The sequence below is a fragment of the Mixophyes fleayi genome, chromosome 6, assembly GCF_038048845.1.
Source record: "Mixophyes fleayi isolate aMixFle1 chromosome 6, aMixFle1.hap1, whole genome shotgun sequence".
Classification (NCBI taxonomy): domain Eukaryota; kingdom Metazoa; phylum Chordata; class Amphibia; order Anura; family Limnodynastidae; genus Mixophyes; species Mixophyes fleayi.
The window spans coordinates 51,351,626-51,376,434 of record NC_134407.1 but is presented as its reverse complement, the minus strand read 5'-3'; the positions used below and the strand labels follow the sequence as shown (position 1 = coordinate 51,376,434).

Genomic DNA, 24,809 nt, shown 5'->3' with positions numbered 1-24,809 from the left:
GGTGGCCATTTTCCTGACAATGCAACCTTCAGCTACATCCCCTTACCAGTATTAGCAAGTCCACCACAAATATCTCTCTATTCATCAGTTATCACACATTGTCCACTAATCTCTCTTTGGTCTCACAGGGGGAGGGGATATCTACAAACATCCCAGCAACATTCACTAACTTCAATACACACTATGTGCAGACATTACTTTACACATGTAGTGGGGAAGGAGGGAGAAGCCAGCAAGGCAAATTAAATACAATGTTTTTCAATGTATGCATTCTTTCCCAAGTAAGAATTTCCCAAACAATCTTATTTAACTTATATGTTCCTAAATAGCAAAATCTAACAATATCTATTACTATCATATCACAGCTACAAACATTTTCACAAACAGTGTAACCAGAGAATGTCTCACACACTGGGGATGGGAATGTCTACATACAAATAAAATCTTTACACACTATGAGGCATATTCAATTGTCGGTGGAAATGCCGAAAATCTTGCAGCACGCGCACAATTACTGTTATTACGGTAATAGTGTGCGTAAAAAACGTTAATACGGTAGTTTTCTCGCTGGATTTCAGCTCGCAGCTCCCTGAGCCGCGAGCCGAAATCCAGCTTACTATTACCATAATAACGGTAGTAGTTTTAACGTCGCAGAAAACGGCGACAATTAAATATGCCCCTATGTATTTAATAACTAACCATCTATGCACACTAATATTTACTACAATGTATTTACAGTATCACAGCTACAAATATTTCTAGAAACCAAACAATATAATTCAAACACCACATATTTACTGACCAAATGTGATCTCTCCAAGATACCAGCCCTCCATGCTGTAACATTTTTGCTAACTATTAGTTATAGACATACATATAATTAACATATACTTAGCGCGCACCTTTTTCACATCTCACAGGAGATAGGGACTCCTATACTTCCTTCACTGGATGACCCTTATCTCTCTCCTCAATTAGAGTTCCTATAGTCTGAAAATCAGACTCATGGAAACATAAAATAAATGGAGAAATGATAGTGCAGATTGTTATAAATAAACATGTAAAAGTCCACAAAGTTCCCGGAAAAAGAATGTAGAATGTATTCTTCAACCTCGTGATGAAAACGAAGGAATACCACCGTTATTCTTGTGACTTTAATACACCATCTCCCCCAAAGGTATATGCTTACAAGATGTAGGCTTTAATAAAGCATCTCAAGTGATCCTTTCTGTGTACCGCTTTGGGGGGAGATGGTGTATTAAAGTCACAAGAATAACGGTGGTATTCTTTCGTTTTCATCACGAGGTTGAAGAATACATTCTACATTCTTTTTCCGGGAACTTTGTGGACTTTTACATGTTTATTTATAACAATCTGCACTATCATTTCTCCATTTATTTTATGTTTCCATGAGTCTGATTTTCAGACTATAGGAACTCTAATTGAGGAGAGAGATAAGGGTCATCCAGTGAAGGAAGTATAGGAGTCCCTATCTCCTGTGAGATGTGAAAAAGGTGCGCGCTAAGTATATGTTAATTATATGTATGTCTATGCTTTATTTGTAGGAGAATAGTGGACACTCCTTTACATATATCAGGCTGCACACTGAGTGAAGCGCCACATCAGATCAATTACCTTTTATTGTAATAACTATTAGTTATAGTTTTACCATTAAAAAACTAACAATAAACACTGTACAAATTACTCATATTTAAGTCTATTTCCTCATGTTCAAAATGTTACCCAAGCCCATGAAAGGGGCCCATATATGTTACCAGTCCAGAGGTGCCAGTTCGAGCGCCAGACCCGAGGTGCCAGTTCCGTCTGCCAGTTCAGAGGTGCCAGTTCCGTCTGCCAGTTCAGAGGTGCCAGTTCCGTCTGCCAGTTCAGAGGTGCCAGTTCCAGCCGCTTGTCTCGAGGTGCCAGTTTTGGAGGCCAGTCCCAAGGTGTCAGCTTCTTTACTGTACTTCTTTACTGTACTGTCCATATTCTTTACTGTACTCCACACTACCGGAATTAGCATATTCAAGTCATTTAAGATGTATGTTTATGTGCAATTAGTCTCATAAAAAATACTGTATAATACATACTTAATACTTGGGATTTGTTGTACTTGCCATTAAACTCTTTTCTCTGAGCCTGCTTCCAAGCTCCTCCTCTGTTTTACACCTGCCCAGCAAGGTGACAAAACTAAAGAACAAAAACTGTATTCCTGGGTCAGTGGATCTATGTCCCCCTTCAGCCTCCGAGGGGACCAAAAAAGAAAAAATATTTAAAGTGCAAAAAAGAAATCCCCTTTTGCCTTACAGGTACCACAGACTATATGATGCCCTCAGCAAGAGGGGAGGAATGTCTAAGAATAAACCTGGCGGACCTTCCTCTGCATCATTCATCTCTTAAAATTTGGAAAAATATGCAAGCATGAGCAGGTGGCTACTCTGCAGACTAGATTGGCCTGTGACCCAGGGTTGCCCAACTGAGGGGAGATATACCTGCCTAAGCTGTGATCTAAGAGGTAATTTGTACTTCCTATGGCATAAGACCACTGGTTCTGAATTTCTGCCCTAATACAGCGGGAGATGAACTAAGAGGAAACCCCATATGGGTTTTTTGTATTCTACTTTCCATAATAACATGTCATCCCTCACTAGTTTCAGAAAATTCACATTCTTCATGATCAGTGCAGACATGCCCCTTGCATGTTTTTAAGAACCTAGTAGTAAGCATATCTAATACATGCTCTTAAGCTGTAGCAGCCTGTCCACTATATGCACCTCCTGTAAGAGGACCATGTGTTTTGTTTTTTTTATTTATTTTGGTTTTAAGGTATCTAACTATGTACCAACATTTATTTTATTTGTACCATGCTTATTCCAAGAAAAAGACTATTGGATTAACAGATACATTTTTTTTTAAATATTTAAAATAGCAACAGGGGGGTTATCATTTTAGACAAATACACAGGTAAAACTGTGTACACTACTGTTAGGTGCACGAAGCTCTGTCTTCATGAGCAGTACACGGTGATGCGGGACATACCTCCCAACTGTCCTTTCAGTTGGACCAAATCCTGATTAAGCAAAACAAGCACCCAAATTATGGACTGTCCCACCAGATTCAGGACAGTTGGCAGACTGTCCTGCTCTCTCCTACTTGTTCTTGTCACTTTCACCACCTGCGACTGCTGGGTTCTTAAGATCAGTTGCTGCTTGTCTGGATCCTGGAATGCTGGAGGCCCTATTTTGGAGAAAAATAGGTACATGAAGTTTAGAAAACTCCAACCAGCCCTAGCATTATATCAATAGCACCCACATTTAATTATTAGGCTTCCCTCTAGCCCCAACATTAAAATAACAGTACTCACATTTAATAAATAAACCTATTTCCCTCCATCCAAAAAGCCCCAGCAATAATTTAATAGCATTTATGTTTAATATAACCATTTCCCACACCTATCCCCAGTATTAAATTAATATTCACATTTAATAGGTAGCCCTCCTCCCCAAACTCTGCTCCACATTCAATTAATAGCCCCAAATCACCCCAGCATTAAAGGTCCCTTCATCCCATATTAATTTAATAGGCCCCGGTATTAAATTAAATACCCCACCAATAAATTAAATTGCCCTACAAATAATAGCACCCATTAAAAATTTAACCCCAACATAAACTCCACCATGTAATCAATAGCCTACCTCCCACCCATGTACTATTAAGACAGTCCCCCTCCCTCCCCTCATATCACATAATGTATTAAGACCTCCCCATTCCACACTTTGGCAGCAGCCCATCCCTCCTGTCCTACACACACTTTAGCAGGCCCCCCCCCCCCCCCCACACTGACCTACACACAGTAGCAGCCTCACAATAATCCTTATTTCTGCTGCCGGATACAGCAGCCATAGAGGTGAGGGGAGGAGGACGGACGGATCCACAGCCACACTATGGAACGTGATTTTTAATCACTAGGGGTTGTAAGTAATGATCAACCCACTGGGACAGGTTAGATGTCAAAGATTTAGTCCCGGCCACAATCGGGCGTCCTGGAGGATTCTGGGCATCCTTGTGGACTTTAGGTAGAATGTACAGAACAGGAGTATCTGGATAAGCTATTGTAAGAAACTCAATAGTCTCAACATCCAAAACTCCCTTCTCTCTATATCTCTCAAACATATTGTTTAATTCCAATTTCATTCTATCAGTGGGGACTTTGTGCAGCATGCAAAACTACCTTTTCAGATCAGAAGAATAAAATCTCTGATTTTGAAGTGAAGGGTCGTAAATATTCTATTAAAACTATTTTGAGTTGCAACACTCCAAATGTGATATACTTGTTGGAGTGTAAATGCGGCCTCTTTTATGTAGGGCGTACTTCTCGTCCAAGGCCAAATTTACCGATAGGCAACCTAGGCACCTGCCTAGGGCCTAGCGGCTCTCGGGGGCCCAGGAGCAATTTGAAAAAAACCCAAAAAAACGTCCCCTCCCCCGACTCGCGGCACCCCACAACCCCCCCCTTCCCTGCGACTTCTGCGAGTCAGGGGAGGGGCCACACTGGGCAAGTGTGGTGGCTGGTCTCCCTCTGTGTCACATGGGACGTGCACCACATGACAGGTGCCGTCCCATGTGTGAAGGGGATGAAGACTCCACAGCTCCTAGATGGAAAAATGTAAATTGGGGGAGGGGTAGGGTAGTATATTAATAGTGTGTGTTATGTGTGTGTGAGGGGCCACTGTCTGTGTGTATTATGTGTGTGTGAGGGGCCACTGTCTGTGTGTATTATGTGTGTGTGAGGGGCCACTGTCTGTGTGTATTATGTGTGTGTGAGGGGCCACTGTCTGTGTGTATTATGTGTGTGTGAGGGGCCACTGTCTGTGTGTATTATGTGTGTGTGTGAGGGGCCACTGTCTGTGTGTATTGTGTGTGTGTGAGGGGCCACTGTCTGTGTGTATTATGTGTGTGTGAAGGGCCACTGTCTGTGTGTATTATGTGTGTGTGAGGGGCCACTGTCTGTGTGTATTATGTGTGTGTGAGGGGCCACTGTCTGTGTGTATTATGTGTGTGTGTAAAGGGCCACTGTCTGTGTGTATTATGTGTGTGTGTGAGGGGCCACTGTCTGTGTGTATTATGTGTGTGTGTGAGGGGCCACTGTGTGTGTGAGGGGCCACTGTCTGTGTGTATTATGTGTGTGTGAGGGGCCACTGTCTGTGTGTATTATGTGTGTGTGAGGGGCCACTGTCTGTGTGTATTATGTGTGTGTGTGTGTGTGTGTGTGTGTGTGAGGGGCCACTGTCTGTGTGTATTATGTGTGTGTGTGAGGGGCCACTGTCTGTGTGTATTATGTGTGTGTGAGGGGCCACTGTCTGTGTGTATTATGTGTGTGTGAGGGGCCACTGTCTGTGTGTATTATGTGTGTGTGTGTGAGGGGCCATTGTCTGTGTGTATTATGTGTGTGTGTGAGGGGCCACTGTCTGTGTGTATTATGTGTGTGTGTGGGGCCACTGTCTGTGTGTATTATGTGTGTGTGAGGGGCCACTGTCTGTGTGTATTATGTGTGTGTGAGGGGCCACTGTCTGTGTGTATTATGTGTGTCTGAGGGGCCACTGTCTGTGTGTATTATGTGTGTGTGTGTGTGTGTGTGTGTGTGTGTGTGTGTGTGTGAGGGGCCACTGTCTGTGTGTATTATGTGTGTGTGAGGGGCCACTGTCTGTGTGTATCATGTGTGTGTGAGGGGCCACTGTCTGTGTGTATTATGTGTGTGTGAGGGGCCACTGTCTGTGTGTATTATGTGTGTGTGAGGGGCCACTGTGTGTGTGAAGGGGGCGGGGGGCCCAAACCGATATCTTGCCTAGGGCCCCATGGGGTGTACATCCGGCTCTGTTCTCGTCCATTAAAGGTCAGATTGTCTGAACTCCTACGCAACATCAGGAAGGGATATGAAAATCATTCTGTGTCCTCTCATTTCAAAAGCCATCATAAATGTGCGGGGAGCGGCTTAAAGAATTTTTTAGCGATAGATAAGATAGAAGGTAATTGGAGACAGAGAAACACTTCTATATCTCTTGCTAAGCGTGAGATGAGATGGATTTATAATTTGGGGACTTTAGCCCCAGAAGGTCTTAACCATGATTTTGAACTTAAGTGGTTCCTTACAGATGACTAGTTTTCTGTTTTTATTCAGATTAATCCTATGTGGGTTTACTACAATATGATGTATGTGTGAAACTAAGCAGCATTATCTCTGGCCAAGAGGTGGATGGGAGCCCTCTACTATTTTCATGGTTGTTATATTTTTTATTATTATAAATTTATTATTTATTATTATAATTGTATTTTATATTTTTGTATATATCTTTATTATCTTTTTCGCATGGATCAGTATGAGATATGTTTTTATCGTCTATAAAGTGAAGTGTGTGAACTTAGGGGCATATTTAACAATTCACGGTATTGCACTATCGTGCACTTACCGTGTAAATAGGTAAGCGAAGTGTCAAATTGACATTTATGAAAGGCCCATCGCACTGTTGAATCTTGAAAAGGAGTCATTTTCTCTGCACTTCGTTTTTGCGAGCATTCATCATACAACAGAATGGTGACTGCTCGGGGCCGCCATTTAACAAGTCCCGAAAAATATTTTTCGGGAACTTGTTATGTTGCTGAAGCTTTTCTTCTTCGTTATGTCCAGCTCTGCTCCGGAGAGCAGAGCGGGACAGCGCATGTGTGGAGGGATCACATGATCCCTCCCTGTCACTCAGCGCTCTCTCTCTGCAACTATCGTTGCAGAGACAGAGCAGGGACTTTGTGCGCATGTGCACTGCACATGCGCAATTGAATGAAGAAAAGGAACGAAGAGGAGATCCCGAGACAGCGCATCCGAAGAGGGGGGTAAGTGTGATTTTTTCTATCACAGAAACAGCAGTTTATCGGAACTGCTGTTTCTGTGACCCCTTTTTAATAAATTTGAGAAATAGTTCAATCCTTATCCTTGCGATAAGGATTGATAACTATTTCTCACTTTTGCCGATTAATGATAAATGTGCCCCTTAGAGTATATAAGGAGCCTTCACTCAGAACCCCCCTCATGCACCTTGACAAAGGCTCCAGGCGAGCCGAAACGCGTTGGCTGACTGGGGATTTGTGACGTCAGAAGCGCCCAGCGGATGATTGCCTTTGGCGAACCTGTTTCTTGTTTATCAAGCTGGAATTGTGAGAGTGTTTGCCCGGGACACGGCTCGCTGAGTATCATCGTTTGCCACGCTCGTTTTCAAGTTTAGGGACGGTAAGGGTCCATCTATCCCCGTTTTTTGGGCTTGGCCTGGCGTTTTGTAATACATTTTTTACGTTATGAAGTTTTATACAATATTCAAATAAATTGTGTTATTGATTTTACACTATGGAGAATTTCTTTCTTTTTTTGATCTAATTGTGGTTGAGTAGATTCTCGTTTTGGAAGATTTACTCTATAGGACGAGTGGGATTTATGTAGAGGCCTGGTTTCTTATGCCATCTGGTGAGTGTAAACCCTTTAGGGGTTAAGAATATTCTCCAGATCACGTGGTGTTCTATGCCTCTATTATCAGCACACGGGCACTAAAGGGGCATTTTACATCATCTTATTCGATCTACAGGCTGCACTATGTTTTGTATTCTGTTTCTTCCTATGTATATCAACGGAAAAGGTATGAAATAATTGGAAACTCTACGGAACATCCGCCTACATCCCGTTGGATTTTTGGATTTTAGGATATTGAAGAACTGTTACATGAACTTATTTCTTGTCCTCACCCAGTTTTGGGTATATATATATTCATTATTGTTTTTGTTTTTTAGATAGAGTACTGTCCTATCTTCTAGTATATGTCATTCAGTATTTTAGTTTGACCTGAAAGATTTGCACTGTTTGATTGGCGCCTGTCAGCAAATTTGTTGTTGTTTTGTCTGAATACTTTTGTCCATATAGTGTATCATTACACCCAGAACTTAGGCTTTCATTTCTAGTCTAGTGACCTCCCCTCCTCCCTCTAGTCTGGTCACAAAAGTACTACATGTCCTTGCTCATTAAGCGCTACTAATATTAGTCATTTCTTACAATTTTTTTTTGTTAATATTATGTTTTAGCCAAGTTGGTTTGTTAGCTGACATGTTATGATGCACAGTTATGAGCTGATCCTATTTTGTAGTTAAATACAGAGGTTTTAAAGATTTGTTCCTCAAAAACTATATCCCTGGGCATGTCCCTATTTTTCAATGCTGACCAATATAATTTATTTTCCGCAAGTTTAATATAATTGTTACAATCTATTCTATTTATTGTGTTATAGGTTGACAGGTAGTGATGAATATTTTAAACGTGAAAAATACAAAAAAAAAAGTCAATAAACATGGCATGATGTAGATTGTAGCGCTCCACAGTCCATTCAAAGAATACTGTGCATTAGATTTGCAATGTTTGAGAATGTTGTGAAGTATAGAGGACATCCCTTCCTAAGAAGCGGTGATACAGCGGCCCCAGCGGTACACGGAGGGACTGCTCTGTAAACTATAGTCTGTCTACGTTGCTGCAAAGTCGCCTCCCTGCCGTATTTCGCGGACGTCCCTTGTGAGGAGCAACATGGCCGACAACTGGCAGCTTGTGTGTGATACATACCAACGGGCGATGACTGCGTCCGAGCTGGAGTCCAAGACCGATCCGGAGACGGAGCCGTACCGCTCCAAGTACCGTGCCAGGGAGTTACTGCGGGAAGTGCGAGCCTTGCTGGGCCCGGGGGCCGAGGAGGAGGATGAGGAGCGGCTCCTGGCAGCCCGGCTGGCTGTGATTGAGTTTCGGCTTGGTGTCAATCACACGGAGACAGAGGAGATGTCAGCAGGAGAGGAGCATCTGGTGAAGGCAGTGGGCATGGTGGAAAGATTCCGGATGTCACACGACTGTGTTTCCACCTATACCCAGGCTCAGGTATATATGTGCACAGTATATATGATAGACAGGGACCTAACATAACACATCACTGGGTGGTCCCCCTACTTCCATAAGCCCACACTGTCACCCATCTAGTTTAATACCACATACCCAGTGGCGCACGTAGGGGGGGTTTCTGAGTCTCTAGAAACCCCTCCTGCGCTAACTAAGTGGCCACTATAACTGCACTGTCCTATACAGCAGCCGCGGCGCTGTCAAAGAAGCGTCCGCGGCGGTGCTGTATTGTATATGTGTGTGTGAGGGGCCACTGTGTATACAGCACCACCGCAGACGTTTCTTAGACAGCGCCGCGGCTGCTGTATAGGACAGCGCTGACGAAACTGAGCGCAGCAGCTCTCTCTCGGGTTTTTTTGGGGGGGGGGGGTCGACGGTGAGGGGAACCCCCCCTCGACAATCCTCCGTGCGCCGCTGATACCTGCCTGTTGGATGAAGCCCCCAAGCCAGTGGTTCCCAAACGTTTACAGTTTGCGGCACCCTTAGAGTATCCATAATTTTTTCAAGGCACCCATCCAAAATAATTACTGAGCAGTCCTGTTTTAGAAGTAGTTGGGTCAAAAAAACGTAATAAGTATTTAGGTCAGGACAGAAATACTTATTTAGTTGTATGCAAAAATAATACGCATAGATCCAAGAAAAAATAATATTTTTATGTATTTTTTTCAATTATATTTCTGTCAAAGAATAATTGACAACTAACTCACACTGTGACCTCCTTCATCTCCACACACTCTGCCCCCTCTGCATCCAGTCACTCTGCCCCCTCTCACGCTGGCCCGTCTGCCCCCTCTCACGCTGGCCCGTCTGCCCCCTCTCACGCTGGCCCGTCTGCCCCCTCTCACGCTGGCCCGTCTGCCCCCTCTCACGCTGGCCCGTCTGCCTCCTCTCACGCTGGCCCGCCTGCCCCCTCTCACGCTGGCCCGCCTGCCCCCTCTCACGCTGGCCCGCCTGCCCCCTCTCACGCTGGCCCGCCTGCCCCCTCTCACGCTGGCCCGCCTGCCCCCTCTCACGCTGGCCCGTCTGCCCCCTCTCACGCTGCCTCCTCTCACTCTCTGCCCCCTCTCACGCTGCCTCCTCTCACTCTCTGCCCCCTCTCACGCTGCCTCCTCTCACTCTGCCCCTTTGCCCTCTCTCACGCTGCCTCCTCTCACTCTGCCCCTTTGCCCTCTCTCACGCTGCCTCCTCTCACTCTGCCCTCTCTCATGCGCCTTCTCTCACGCTGCCCAGTCTGCCCTCTCACTGCCCTCTCTCATGCTGCCCCTTTGCCCTCTCTCATGCTGCCCCTTTGCCCTGTCTCACGCTGCCCCTCTGCCCCCTCTCAAGCTGTCTCCGCTGCCCCCTCTCACTTTGCCACTCTCTCTGCCACTTTCACTCTGCCCCCTGCCACTCTCTGCCCCTCTCTCTGCCACCCTCTCTCACTCTGCCCCCCTCTCTCTGACACTCTCTGCCCCTTTCTCTATGCTCCTCTCTCACTCTACCGCCACTCTGCCCCCCCTCCGCCCCCCCTCCGCCGCGGCCAGCCAGAGGAAAAAGAAAAAAAAAGAAAAAAATGTACCAATCCGCGCGGCGCCGGGACCCAGCATCCTCCTCTCTTCCGCAGCTTGTCACTGATTGTCGGGCGCGCTGCAGGAGAGAGGAGGATGCTGGGTCCCGGCGCCGCACGGATTGGTAAGTTTTTTATTTTTCCTCTGGCTGGTCGCGGCACCCCAGTGACAGCGCCGCGGCACCCCTGGGAGCCGCGGCGCACACTTTGGGAACCGCTGCCCTAACAAGTATAATCCACTGATTACTCTGCAACCTCTACTATTAGGGAGTATATGTTGAATATATTTAGCTGATGTTTTTAAATTAAGGTTAGATTTGTATGTAGCAGAATTATATACACCCAGCCTATTGTAACATCTGTTTACAGACAGTAATTTACACACTACATTAAAAGTTTATGGACTAGACCAGTGTTTCTCAACTCCAGTCCTCAGGACCCCTAACAGTGCATGTTTTCCATATCTCCTTGCTTAAGCACAGTTGTATTCATTACTGACTGACACATTCTAACAGATCCACAGGTGGTATAATTATTTCCCTTGTCACCTGGAAAACATGCACTGTTAGGGGTCCTGAGGACTGGAGTTGAGAAACACTGGACTAGACACTGTAGTCCTCACACTTGTTTCTTTCTACAGAATAATCTTGGAATTCTTTGGGCTGACAGAGGAGATATTATCATTGCTCAGACCTATTTAGAATCTGCTGAATCTTTGTACTGTCAATATATGAAAAAGGTAAGTAAATGTATGTGTTATCGAAAAGTTGTAGTAATGTTTACAAGTTCCAAGGCCGTAGGAACATGGTAATTACAGCAGAGGGCTCTAAACCTGGTACCCAGCCAGCGCACCCACATGAAAACTTTTTTTTCCCCGGCTTGGTTGCTATCTCCTTTAGCCTTCAAGTCCCTGATCTGAACAGTGCAAGGATCTGAATAAGCACAGGGGGAGGGGGCATATGTGCAGCGAAATACCAAAGTGACTACACTGGGCCACTGCCGGCCCTGATTACTATTCTTGTTATAAAACATGACATGCAATCAGATATGCAAGAACAGTGCTTACCCAAGGTGGATGATTGAACAGGGGCAGGATAATATAGCACGTCCTCTTACTTTCTCCAAACCTGTTCCATTCTTTCTTGTGCACTGTAACAGTGGTTTTCTATAGACATCATTACTCCTTATCTGAACATCCATCCCGCTAGAAAGTATATAACTGACTGTGAAACATCCCATCTAATCTGGTCCTCCCTTCACTACAAAACTTCCATTCATATAGTTTCCTCCAAATCAGTGCTGTCCATTGCAGTCACAACTGTGTTCTTGGCCGTTAAACACAGCTCTAAATGCCTCTGTTCAGGCCATCAGGGGGTGGATGGAGGTAAATACTCCCACCAAAATGATACATGGATAGAGGGGATGACTGAAGAGGAAAGGCTTTCCAAAGTGGGTCACCCCTTTAATTAGTTAAACGTTTGCAAATAAAAAGCACGAGTACAAGCCTTGCATTACTGGACTTCATTGCTGTCTTTATTTTGAACAAGCTTTGGTGGAGCTTTGGGATATTTTGCATGCTGACCTGCACATCCTCTTAGTAAACCGCTACAATGGACTTGTAACTTGGATCTCTCAGTCAGTAGGTGCAGCTACAGAAATATGTAGACTGTTGAGAGGAATTGCAGGAGCAATTAACTATCTCTTAGCAGTGATGTGATGCATAGGAGAAGAGAATGCTAAGTGTGTTCTTTCATATATGTCATTTTTACTTTTTCTTTTTTTTTTAAGTTTATTTTTTTAAACGCTTTGAGACTGGTGAAACCAATAATCAATATTTTAGCTTCCTATGATGCAAAGGTGGAAGTAACTCTGACGTTTGAGTAGAGTATATTAGTAATATTGATGTACAACCCAAAATATTTGGGTGGAATACATCATTTAAGCATCTTCAAACTGGCTTTTGCTGTATGTTCATCACTGACTTCCCCATGGATCAATCCTTGGAAAGAACACAGTGGAAGCCAGTTATAAAAACTGTAGCACAGAATACTCTTAAAAATAAATAAAAAATCTCTTTAATAAAAAAAATCCCTGAAGTCACAGTTTTATGTTTTTTTTGTTTTTTTTCCAAAACATGGTCATTCATCTTGTTCTACCCCAGGTCTAATCTGCCTCAGGGTCCAAAATGTGCATGTTTGTGTTGTAGGCACTAAACCTGATAATGTTGTAGCCACCACTTTAAACAATTCCCCTGCAGTATATATCCAACATCTCTTACAGATTGGGAAACCCCCAGTTGATCCTGATGAACATTTTAAACCTGAGGAGGAAAAACTCACAGAACAGGAGAGATCAAAGAGGTAGGTTTTACTATCATGTTGTGCCCATGGGGTATATTTACTAAACTGCGGGTTTGAAAAAGTGGAGATGTTGCCTGTAGCAACCAATCAGATTCTAGCTGTCATTTCGTAGAATGTACTAAATAAACTAGAATCTGATTGGTTGCGTTTAGTAAATATACCCCCATGTCTTAATGCGGAGTATGTAATGCAATAATTAAAACTCCTGGTCCCTCTTTCAGGTTTGAGAAAGTGTACACACATACTCTTTACTATCTAGCGCAAGTGTACAAACTATTGAAGCAGGATGAAAAGGCCGCTCAGTACTGTCATACAACTCTCCAAAGGCAGCTGGAATATGATGGCTATAACCCAGTAGACTGGGCAATCAATGCTGCCACCTTATCTCAGTACTATCTAGTAAAGGTATGTCATTTACACCTTATTTCATGAGTGTTAGAGCTTTCATGTAGGTTTTTTTGATGTTGTTGTTGTTTAGTTCTTTTCTCTATTATTTTTACCTTTCTAGTTTACCAAATCCAAAAATAGATATGACTCTTTTCTATTTACTTTTTTCCATAGCAATGTTATATGGAGGCCAGGCACTGCCTTGCTGCAGCCAATGTCATATTCAGCAAAGCTGGACCAATACCTTCCTCTGAAGCTGCTAAGGAAAGTATGTTATGCTAATAATTTATCAGTTAAAGCTTGAAAGATAAACAACACGCAAACACACACTGCCCCTATAATGCTATTTAATATAGTATGGGTTTTACATAATAGGTGATGTCAAGCCTAGATAATGGTGTGGTGGTTCAGATAATTGTTGGTGAGTTTAGAATCACCAACAATTTTGAATATTAGGTTTAGGTATAGGTATGGGGTATAGAGTAGGACAGGCAAAACGCTGGCACTTTAACTTCTAGTTAAAACAAAAAGCTCTGGGCCCTGGGGGGGAGTGTTTTACTCTTGTGCACTTCCCCCGTGGTAGTCTTTCACTCCTCGTGTGTAGACACCTGAATAGGCAGCCATCTTAAAAGCTCCTGCTTCTCCCCTTTTCTATCCTGTATACTGTAAGGTAAAGGGTTGGGGGTGGTGTGTTTAGCCTTTGTATTTTTTATACACTATGGAGCTTTTTGGCTGTATTGCAGGCTCACTTTCTCTTGTAGTTTGTGTGCTGCTTGTTATCTGTATTGTGTGTATTTCACTGTACTGTTTTTTGTCCCATCTTTGAACATTTCTGAGAGGAAAAAAATCTTCACGTGGCAGGGCTGGTGCTACTATGTTAAGTTTCACCTGTGCTGTATGTCATGTTAAGTTACCGTCTGGGCAGCCAGGAACACAGGCTCTGTGTGTTTCCTGTCGGCCCACGGAGACTACTCCTGGTGAAACAGTTGCTGTCTGTTCAAACACGGAGGAGCCTGCTTGGGCTCGGTCTCTATTTTTTTCCGGTGGAACTGCTTGCTCAGAAGGTACAGTCTCAGGCTGCTCAATCTTCTGATTCTGCTTCCTTAGTTCAGGTTTTGCCTGTTGCTGCTCCAGTGCAGTCTGTAGAACCTGCATGGGTGCAGGGTCTGGCATCCTCAGTACAAGGTCCGGTAGTGGTCTCTTCCTCCTTGGAGAGGATGATGCAGTCAGCCGCACCGTCTTCCTCACGTAAGCGGAAGCGGGTGGCGGCATCTCTTCTGGGACATGAGTCTGATTCTATTGTGGTCCCCAGGAAGAGGGTGAGTTACCGCTGGGCTCTGACATAGATGCGGCTTCTCTGGTGGAGGTTCCAGCAGATCGTCAGAGTGTGGAAGAGTTAATTAAGGCGGTGCGTCAACTACTTGATATTCCTGAGGAACAAGTCCCTGAGGCTTCTGGATCCTCTCTTTTTGAAAGACGCAAAAAGAGGGAAATTGTTTTCCCGGCCTCTCCCCATTTGGAGGAGTTGCTGTTGAAATCTTGGACTTCCCCAGACAGGAAGTTTCAGGTGACTAAGCGACTGCAGTCGTGTTATTCATTTCCCCCTGAAGTTCTCGCTAAGTGGGAGACGCTTCCTCAGGTGGATGCAGCTGTGGCAAGGTTGGCAAAGGTAACTACTATTCCTGTGCCTAACCAGGCCACTCTTAAGGATGGTACAGACCGGAAGGTCTAGACCGTTCTTAAGTCCATTTTTGTGGCAGCGGGTGCTTCTTTGAGCCCTGCTTTGGCATCAGCATGGGTTAACAAAGCTGTTGATCGATGGTCGGAACAATTGTCAGAAGGTTTGTTGGCAAGCAGGCCATCCTCTGAACTGCTTCCTGTAGTGGAGCAGATTCAAAGGGCAACAGATTATTTAGGAGAAGCTGCTATGGAAGCAGGGACGATTGGAGCGCGCATTTCTGCCTTGGCAGTTGCAGCTAAAGTCCTGGGAGGCTGATGTAGAGTCCAAAAAGGCTCCTGAGTCCATTCCTTTTTCTGGAGGTGTTCTGTTTGGACAGAATTCCTTTATTAGTCAGGCAACAGGAGGTAAGAGCACTTTCCTCCCGGTCAGTGTTCCCAAGCAGAGGATGTCCAGATTTCGGGCCTTTCGTTCCGCAGGTAGATCTCGAGGACAATATTCCTCAGGACAATCCTCTAGAGGTCTGCCACCCACTCCTAGAGGGAATTTGCAGCGGGGACGTCAGGCCTGGTCTGCGCGACGTCTGGCTGCAAGGCCGGCAGACAAACAGTCTGCATGACAGGGTTTTTGCTCCTCCACTGTCGTCAGTGGTGGGAGCCCGTCTTCTGCGGTTCAGGGATCGGTGGTGTCAGTCCACTACCGATGTCTGGATTCGGGGAGTGGTGAACCAGGGTTACAGGATCGATCTGCTCGGTCTTCCTCCCAGACTGTTCTTCACCACAGGGCTTCCGTCATGTCCGAGAAAGCGATTGGCTTTAACAGAAGCGATTCAATCCCTTCTGTCTTTTGGAGTGATTATTCCGGTTCCTCATTCTCAAAGAGGTTTGGGGTTTTATTCCAATCTTTTTCTTGTGACAAAACCAGACGGCTCGTTCAGACCGATTCTCAATCTAAAGGCTTTGAACACTCGGGTCAGAGTGCCCAGCTCCAAGATGGAATGTTTACGCTTGGTCATTCTCGGCAGGGAACAGGGAGAATTTATGGTGGCTCTAGACATCAAAGATGCATATCTCCATGTGCCTATTTGAAAGGGTCATCAGTCCCTGCTGATGTTTGGGGTTCGGTCAGAGCACTTCCAATTTCAGGCTCTCCTGTTCGGTCTCGCCACAGCCCCACGTATCTTTACCAAGATCATGGCGGTTATGGCGGCTCTGCTAAGGGCCAAGGAGATTACAATCATCCCTTACCTGGACGATCTGCTTTTAAAGGCAGATTCTTCTCAGAAGCTTCTGTTGCATATTCAGGTGGTAATCCAGACCCTGGAGTCGCACGGTTGGATTATCAACTTCAAAAAATCCAAGTTATTCCCATCCCAATGGATGGTGTTTCTGGGTCTCCTATTCGATACCCGTCTGAGACGGGTCTTATTTCCTCAGGACAAGATTCTAGCTTTACAGAGGATGGGGAAATCCCTGTTGGTGGCACGGAGACCTTCCATTCATTTTGCAATGAAGCTTCTGGGCAAGATGGTATCGTCATTTGAAGCAATCCAGTTTGCTCAGTTCCATGCATGACAGTTTCAGTTGGAACTTCTGTCGCAATGGAACAAATCTCATTGCAATCTGGCGAGTCAGGTTTTTCGCCTGTCTCCACAGACGCGCCAGTCGCTGATCTGGTAGCTACACAGGCAGAATCTCACCAGGGGCCGCTTGTCTTCAATTTGGAATTGGATTCTGATAGCAACAGACGCCAGCCTTCAGGGTTTGGGGGCTGTATGTCTTCAGGCTCAGTTTCAGGGGCTTTGAACTCACAAACAGTCCAAACTTCCAATAAAAGTCTTGGAACTGCTCGCAGTGTTTCACGCTCTAAGAAGTGCGCAACACTTGCTGCAGGGAAAGCCAGTAAAGATCCAATCGGACAATGTCACGGCAGTGGCATATCTCAACCAGAAGGGCGGCACCAGGAGTCCTTTGGCCATGAGGGAGACTCGCAGGATATTTCTGTGGGCCGAAGCTCACGTTTCGGCACTCGTTGCCGTCTTCATTCCCGGAATAGAAAATTGGGAAGCAGACTTCCTAAGCAGGCAGACTCTGCATCCAGGGGAATGGTCTCTTCATCCGGAGGTGTTTCAACAGTTAGTGGTGAAATGGGGTGAAATGGGGTCAACTGGATGTCGACATGATGGCATATCGGTTGAATCACAAGGTTCCCGTGCAAGAGATCCCGGTGCAGTCGCGGTAGACACTATGTCCTTCCCTTGGAAGTACCGCTTTGTATACCTTTTTCCTCTGATAACCATGCTTCCACGAGTACTGAAAAAGGTGGAGAGAGGGTGTTCCAGTGCTTCTAGTAGCGCCGGATTGGCCTTGCAGGGCTTGGTACTCTTCATGGCAGGAGGTCGGTCGTGGCGGTTGCCAATACGCCCATAACCCCAGGGTCCCTTTTTGTCATCAGGGTTTGCATCGTCTGGCTTTAACGGTGTGGCTGTTGAAGCCAGAATCCTAAGGGCTAAGGGTTTTTCGAGCCGGGTGGTTCAGACCATGCTCCGTGCTCGAAAGCCGGCTTCAGCCAAGATATATCATTGAGTCTGGAGGACATATATTGGTTGGTGCGAGAAGAAGGGATATCCTACATCTTCTTTTCGTCTGGCCAGGTTACTCAGGTTTCTGCAGGATGGTTTGGATGCAGGTTTGCGTCTTAGTTCTCTTAAGGGTCAGGTGTCAGCTCTTTCAATTTTCTTTCAGCGAAAACTTGCTATTATACCTGACGTGCAGACTTTCATTCAGGGTGTTCTCCATGTTCAACCTCCTTATATCCCTCCGCTTCCGCCGTGGGATTTGAATCTGGTGTTGAGGGCTTTACAGCATCCACCATTTAAACCCTTGAATTCGGTGGATTTCAAATTTCTAACTTTGAAAACTGATTTTCTTTTGGCCATTTCTACGGCACGCAGAGTTTCAGAGCTTGCGGCTTTGTCTTGCAAGCCTCCTCTGCTAGTGTTTCGTGAGAATAGGGCAGTTCTTCGAACTAAGCCCTCCTTCCTCTCTAAGGTTATATCTAAGTTTCATTTGAATCAGGACATTGTTATTCCGGCTCTAACTGATTCCTCGTCTTCCAATAACGATGACTCTATTTGTTATCTAGATGTTGTTCGTGCCTTGCAAATTTATGTTAAAAGATCTCACAAGTTCCGTAAAACTGAGGATTTTTTTATTCTTTATGATGCTCACAAAAGAGGCTGGCCAGCTTCTAAGGTGACCATTGCTAGGTGGATTACGGCTGTTATCCGCCAGGCTTACAGTGGGGCTGGGGAGCCTGTCCCATATAATCTACGGGCGCATTCTACAAGATCTGTAAGTGCTTCCTGGGCGGCACGCCATGGTGCCTCCAGTGAACAGTTGTGTAAAGCGGCCACGTGGTCTTCTGTACACAGTTTCACAAAGTTTTACAGATTTAATGTATTTGCCTCTAGGGATGCAAGTTTTGGGAGAAAGGTGCTTCGGGCCGTTTCTTCTGAGCGTTCCCTCCCGTGAGACAGCTTTGGGATGTCCCCAAGGTCCCGGTGTCCCCCAAGAGATGTTAAGAGAAAATGGGATTTTTATATTTACGTAAAATCCGTTTCTCTTAATCCGTTGGGGGACACCGGGCGCCCACCCTTAACGCTCTGGTTTCTCCTTCTGTTTGACATGTTGTTTGATTGTTAAGAGAATGTTGTGTTAAGTTTATTCTCTTTTCTTTGGTTCTCTCTATCTCCCTTTCTGTGGGCTTGGTTAAACATAGACTGGCCTCTAGCAGGAGGTGGGGTATAGAGGGGGTGGAACCAGAGCTTTTTGTTTTAACTAGAAGTTAAAGTGCCAGCGTTTTGCCTGTCCTACTCTATACCCCAAGGTCCCGGTGTCCCCCAACGGATTAAGAGAAATGGATTTTACGTAAGTATAAAAATCCCATTTTTTTTTGTTTGTTTTTTTTGTTACCTATTAGCATTTTTTTTTAGTGTTCTTGTGTCTAGTTGGATATAATCAGGGCCAATGCTATGTGGGGCTAGTTGCCGGTTTAGGCTACTGATTAAATGTTGGATTTGTAGCTTGCTTCTCGACTTGCACGGTTTGGTAATTGGAATCTAAAACTACACATTCGGCACATCCTGTCCGTCTTCATTTGGCTACCTGCCATCTATACACAGTGGAGGCAGACTTTTTGTTCTGTTGAACCAGTATTCATGAGAATGCAGCCTTTCAATTAACTTGGCTGCAAGCACCATATCTCTATTGATCATGAATTGATCTCACTGGTTCCTAATGGTGGATTACATTCTCATGGATTTTGGTTATTTAAACATAATTGCTGCTTCCTGGTCTACAGTACAGGGAAAAACAAAAAAAACATCTATAGCTAGTAATGTGAATACTAGTGGATTATATAGCACCTTTTTATAGATCTGCTATATTATACTGGTCTGTAAAGTTTTATGCTTTAAGCAGGAAAATAATCTTAATCTCTCAGGGTTTTCTGGGTACTGTATTAGCTCTGGATAGTGGGGTTTGACAATATTGTGATTGTGTCTGTATTTCCAGCTATTTTTCTTTTCTTTTATACAGCTGAAACAGAACAGGAGCGTCTCGAGCTTCTAACACAAAAAAAGGCTGACCTAGCGAGATGCTGGGTGAAATATTGTCTCAATTTATTGCAGGATGCACGCAAAAAGCTTGAGGTAAAATTTCTGTCAAGCATTACTAAAACTACTCTACCACCTAGTAAGAGATTTTACTAACATCCCACCTTTTCCTGCAAGCTAGTTTCCCCGGGGCTACTACATGCAGAACCCGCAAATCAATGTAGCTCACAAACTTTAAATGGCAGCAGAGGGGGTGGTGTCGGAAGAACCAATCACAAGCGTCAGTCTGCTGAAATCCTGTATTGTTAGTAAAATCTTTTACCAAGTGATAGTACGGTTTTAAATCTTGTATATTTAAGTTCTGCCCACCAGCATTGTGTGCATTATGCCATTAATGTAAAGTCGCATTTACAGGAAGATGTTGATGTCTAGAATAAAAGTTATCGCTAAAAAAAATAATAAAAAAAAAATGCTCTTGTTAATATGAATTTTTGAAACCTTATAGAACTAGGTCAGATAAGGCTGTGATTGTGGGTGAAGCATTTATTCTACGCATGTCAGAATTCCTATTTGAACCCTATTATGTATATCATGCGGAAGTTTATTTTAGTTTCCCTGGCATTATGACAAAGCTGCTCTCTGGATACAACTGTACCCAATGAACAGAGTACAACAGAGTCTTCACCCAGAGCAATGAAAACAAACCGTTTAGTCTGCCAATGTAAATACATGGCTGCAGAATACAGATGGAAAAAAAACATTGCTTGTACAAGCCAATAAATTAGTTATTCCAAGGCGGAAAACCTCTTTAACTAAGTGCCATGTGCAGAAGTATATCTACCTAGTATGTATCTTTGTCTGTATCCCCCAATGTAACGCATGCAACATTTCACTAGATACTGGGGGCTCAGCAAGAAAAGAAAGCTTAATAGCATTTCAAATAGTCAAATTTGTGTCATGACTTTGGAACTTTGACATTTATGTCTCTGAATGTTTATAGATGTCACTTCACCTTGAATTGCTTTACATGTGGCATTAACAGCCTCTGGTTTAATTCTTCCTTGCTTTCTGTCATAGGACAGTATAGGGGAACTTGACGTTGACCTTCAAGATGAACTTAAGGCTGAGCGTAGAAAGGAAGAAGATGAGAAGGAGAAGGGTCGGAAGAAGGCTGTCCTTTTTGGGTCCAATGACATCTATGATTCCATTTTAGCTGCAGAGGAAAAAGTGGACTGTTCACTTCCACTAGATTTCAACGAAGCTAGGGAAGTCTTCCTAGTAGGGCAGAATTATATAAATGATGCCAAGGAATATTTTCAGCTGGATGGACACGTCACCGACCACATTGAAGTAATCCAGGACCACAGCACTCTGTTTCAGGTTCTGACTTTTTTTGAGGAGGATTACGAACGGCGGTGCAAAATGCATAAACGTAGGATAGATATGCTCGAACCGTTATGTAAAGAATTAAACCCTCAATACTACTTGCTGGTTTGTAGACAGCTCCAGTTCGAGTTGGCCGACACCTATTATGTAATGATGGATTTAAAGGTCGCAATAGGAAATAAACTAGACGAGATGGACTCTCACACAGTCAAAAAAATCAACATTCTGGCGCAGTCAGCAATTAGGTTCTATGAGATGTTCCTGGACTCTCTGAGAAGCCCTGATAAGAAGTTCCCTGAAAAGCTGGAAGAGGATGTCCTTCGGCCTGCATTGGTGGCCAAGTTCCACATTGCACGTCTCTATGGAAAACTCATAACCTCTGATGCTAAGAAACAATTGGAAAACATGCAGACGTGTCTAAATTACTACTCATTTGTTGTAGATTACTGTGCAATGCACGAGGAAGCCGCCAAATCGGTGGAAACAGAGTTGGAACTTACCAAGGAAATGGTGTCTCTCCTCCCTGCAAGAATGGAGAGGCTCAGGCTGCAGTTATCCTCCTCCTAAACAATAGTGTGAGTTTGCATTCTTTAAAGTAATGTATTAAGTCCAATTCGCAAAGGCAGAAATGTACAAGTTCACTAAATGCTTTTTTTGTTTTTTCATTATTTTGTATTTGTTTATTATTTTCTGTCAATTTGTTTTTCAGTATTTGTTAGGTATTGCACATTTTTATTTTGCATGCAGTGTGTTATCGAACTTGTTCTCCCATTGAGATCATTCAGTTAGGTGGGAGGGAATGTGTAATGATGGAATCAGCATGTATAATTGGCAGCATTGGTTTGAGATGTATTTGACCTGTTTTCATTGCAGAATTTTTCTGTTCCTGTGAGTTGCAGACATTACTCATATTTTCTATTTCTCTTTTTTTTTTCTTTAACTTTGAATATGAATAATCATGTGGAGAGACTGTTTCTAGCACTTCTCTTTACTACTTAATCATAAAGGGCAACCCAGCTCTAACTCTGTCTCTTATCATCATCATCATCACCATTTATTTATATAGCGCCACTAATTCCGCAGCGGTGTACAGAGAACTCATTCACATCAGTCCCTGCCCCATTGGGGCTTACAGTCTAGATTCCCTAACATACACTAGGGTCAATTTGTTAGCAGCCAATTAACCTACTGGTATGTTTTTGGAGTGTGGGAGGAAACCGGAGCACCTGGAGGAAACCCACGCAAACACGGGGAGAACATACAAACTCCTCACAGATAAGGCCATGGTCGGGAATTGAACTCATGACCCCAGTGCTGTAGGGCAGAAGTGCTAACCACTACGCCACCGTGCTGCCTCTTATCTCCTGACTTCTCCCCTCCACTCTCCTCTTTGCCATCTCCTCCTCAGTGTCCTTCTCGCCAGCTTTGTTTTGCACCTCCTCCCTGGACTCTCTGCCCTTGGTCTCCACATCTCCCTGTCCTATTTCCACGCTCATAGGCACAGCCTTCAGCTTGCGCCAAGTCATTGCCCCATCTCTCCTCCTAGTTATAGTGTGTTACTATACCCGCTTGCACCTCGTCGCCCAGTTCGGCTACTGAAAATTGTATCATGATTTGCATTGCTATGTTTATTGTATTGTCCTGTAATGCTATTTACTGTTTTGTTGTTTGCTCTCTGTGGTACTACAGACCCTTTGAGGCGCCCTATAAGTAAAGTGATAATCATAATAAAAATCTTATTTGATTTAATGTCTCATTTAAATATAATGACTGTATTTAAGTAGAAAGACACAATTCTGACTTTATTCTCCTGTTTCTGGTCCTGTTTCATGAAAGGGTTGTTTTCAGCATTGTAAAGCATGTAATCTGATTGGAAATCATTTTTATTTCGATCACAATCGGTGTCTCAAACAGATTGGTAATTGTGTTTACTACATGTGATCTAATCAAAGTACTTTGTCAATCTATTCAGTTACTTTGTTACTCTCTGTGTTTCAGTGCCTTACAGACAATGCGTGGAAACTCGAGGGAGTATGTATCTGTGGACAAATAAGGCATTGCATCCGATGAGCAGTTACTTGTAATCAATATAGTGTAAGGTAAAATAACTTACTGCATGATACAAGTTAGCACCTATGTTACAAATGAATAATATATGTTTCTGTGTGGGCAGCTGTTGAAACTGACTAGAGGCTACTAGAGGGCATTGTAACAAAAACAAAGTATTAATATATTACATTTACATGACATGTTAAAATTCATTGATTAAAGGTAACTATTGTTTTATGACTGTTTTGTTCCCAATGTGCTGTGAAGTATATTGGAATTCTATAAATAAAAGTTAATAATAACTATCAAGAATTGTTGTTTTCCTATTTTTCCTGGACTGGCAGACCGTTAATACCCTTTGGATCACGTCCCCCACATTATGAATTCTCCATATAATGTTGCCATGAGATTTGTAATCTAATTTGATTCAGCTGATTGGACAAATGCTGTAGATGAAGATACTCCTGTCTTTTTAGGATTATGTTGTTTTGCTGCAGCTGTCTGCCTGTGTGAATAAATAGTTTATTTCTGTTTCTATGTTTTCTCCATTACCTCTACCTGGTGCTGGCCACTAACAACTTCCTTAATGCTTTGGCTTTCCAGCCATTCTAACAGAGAGGTGGTCATTTCGGAGAGTAATGACCGATAACAAAGTATACTCGTCAGTTTTATTTAAAAAAAAATAAAAAATCTTGTATTTTAATTACTTTGTTTAAAAATAACAAACATTTGGTACAAGCAAATAAATACATGCCAAACAAATACAAGGAGAGAAGAAAAAAATAGAATATATCAATGCAATAAATGGTATAGTGCTTTAAATATTATAGAGCTCCCCTCTTTACCCCACTTCCACCTATCGAACCTTCATTGTTTCTCTCTCTATACTTTTAATATACTGACTCCCCAAACCTATAAAGCAAAGCAGAGAGCATACTTGTGCTTTATATGAATATGTGAATACATAACTTGGAAATCTACAATGGAGAAATATCCACCAACAAATAGTCCTAATTTAACATTTTTATAGAGTGAGTTCATTAGTCCAGAGTGTCAATTTATATGGCAGGATATCATTTTTTTTAGTATCTATAAAGGCAAAATCATACATCTACATCCACTTTTCATTATAATTACAATATTACAAACACCTTTTACATATTCCGTTCTATATTCAACTTTTATTTACTTCTTTCTTAGTCTGCCTTATAACATAAATTCTTATGTTAGGGAATATCTGTTAAAAATAGGTCCATTTACCAAATAGCAGAGAACAAAGGATTACGCTTCCACATGTGATTGTTGGGAGGATTTATTTTCAAAGATCATTGTTTATAACACATTAACTACTCCTTTTACTTGTAATGAATAACCAAACCGTTATTACTTTAGCCAGTAGATGGCACTAGAGCCATGTCTCACACATACAGGAATAATATGGAAAATAAAGGATATGTAGAGGTTATAAGGCTTCATAAATGATAATGAGCAACAAAACATAGTTATTTTTCAGAGTCAGTCAGTATTAGACTCAAAATCAATAAATTATTGGATTCAGCTGGATAAACATTAAAAACGTCCTATGAATTTTAGACATTCAGAGATGTACATATCATTTCAAATCTTGGAGAGAGAATGAGTTTCAAATGTACTAATAAATGTGTGTGGTTTTCATAATATAAAAATGAAAAGTTCATAACAAACATACAAACATACTACCTAAAAACACAAGGAACCGTAATAGGAACCAACATTGTGACAATTCTTCTATGAACACGGGGTGGAAAATGTTATCTGCACAGATAACACATAAGACT

General features: G+C 43.2%; 1 protein-coding gene across 1 annotated transcript; it reads left to right on the top strand.

Moving 5' to 3' along the window:
• The first annotated feature begins 8,575 nt into the window (after positions 1-8,575).
• Positions 8,576-23,523, top strand: KIFBP (kinesin family binding protein). The gene is made up of 8 exons (XM_075216472.1): positions 8,576-8,953; positions 11,158-11,256; positions 12,798-12,877; positions 13,099-13,282; positions 13,439-13,532; positions 19,541-19,653; positions 20,635-21,518; positions 22,942-23,523. The coding sequence occupies exons 1-7, from the start codon at positions 8,612-8,614 to the stop codon at positions 21,508-21,510; spliced, it is 1,788 nt and encodes a 595-aa protein (XP_075072573.1). The 5' UTR covers positions 8,576-8,611; the 3' UTR covers positions 21,511-21,518; positions 22,942-23,523.
• Positions 23,524-24,809: the final 1,286 nt, after the last annotated feature.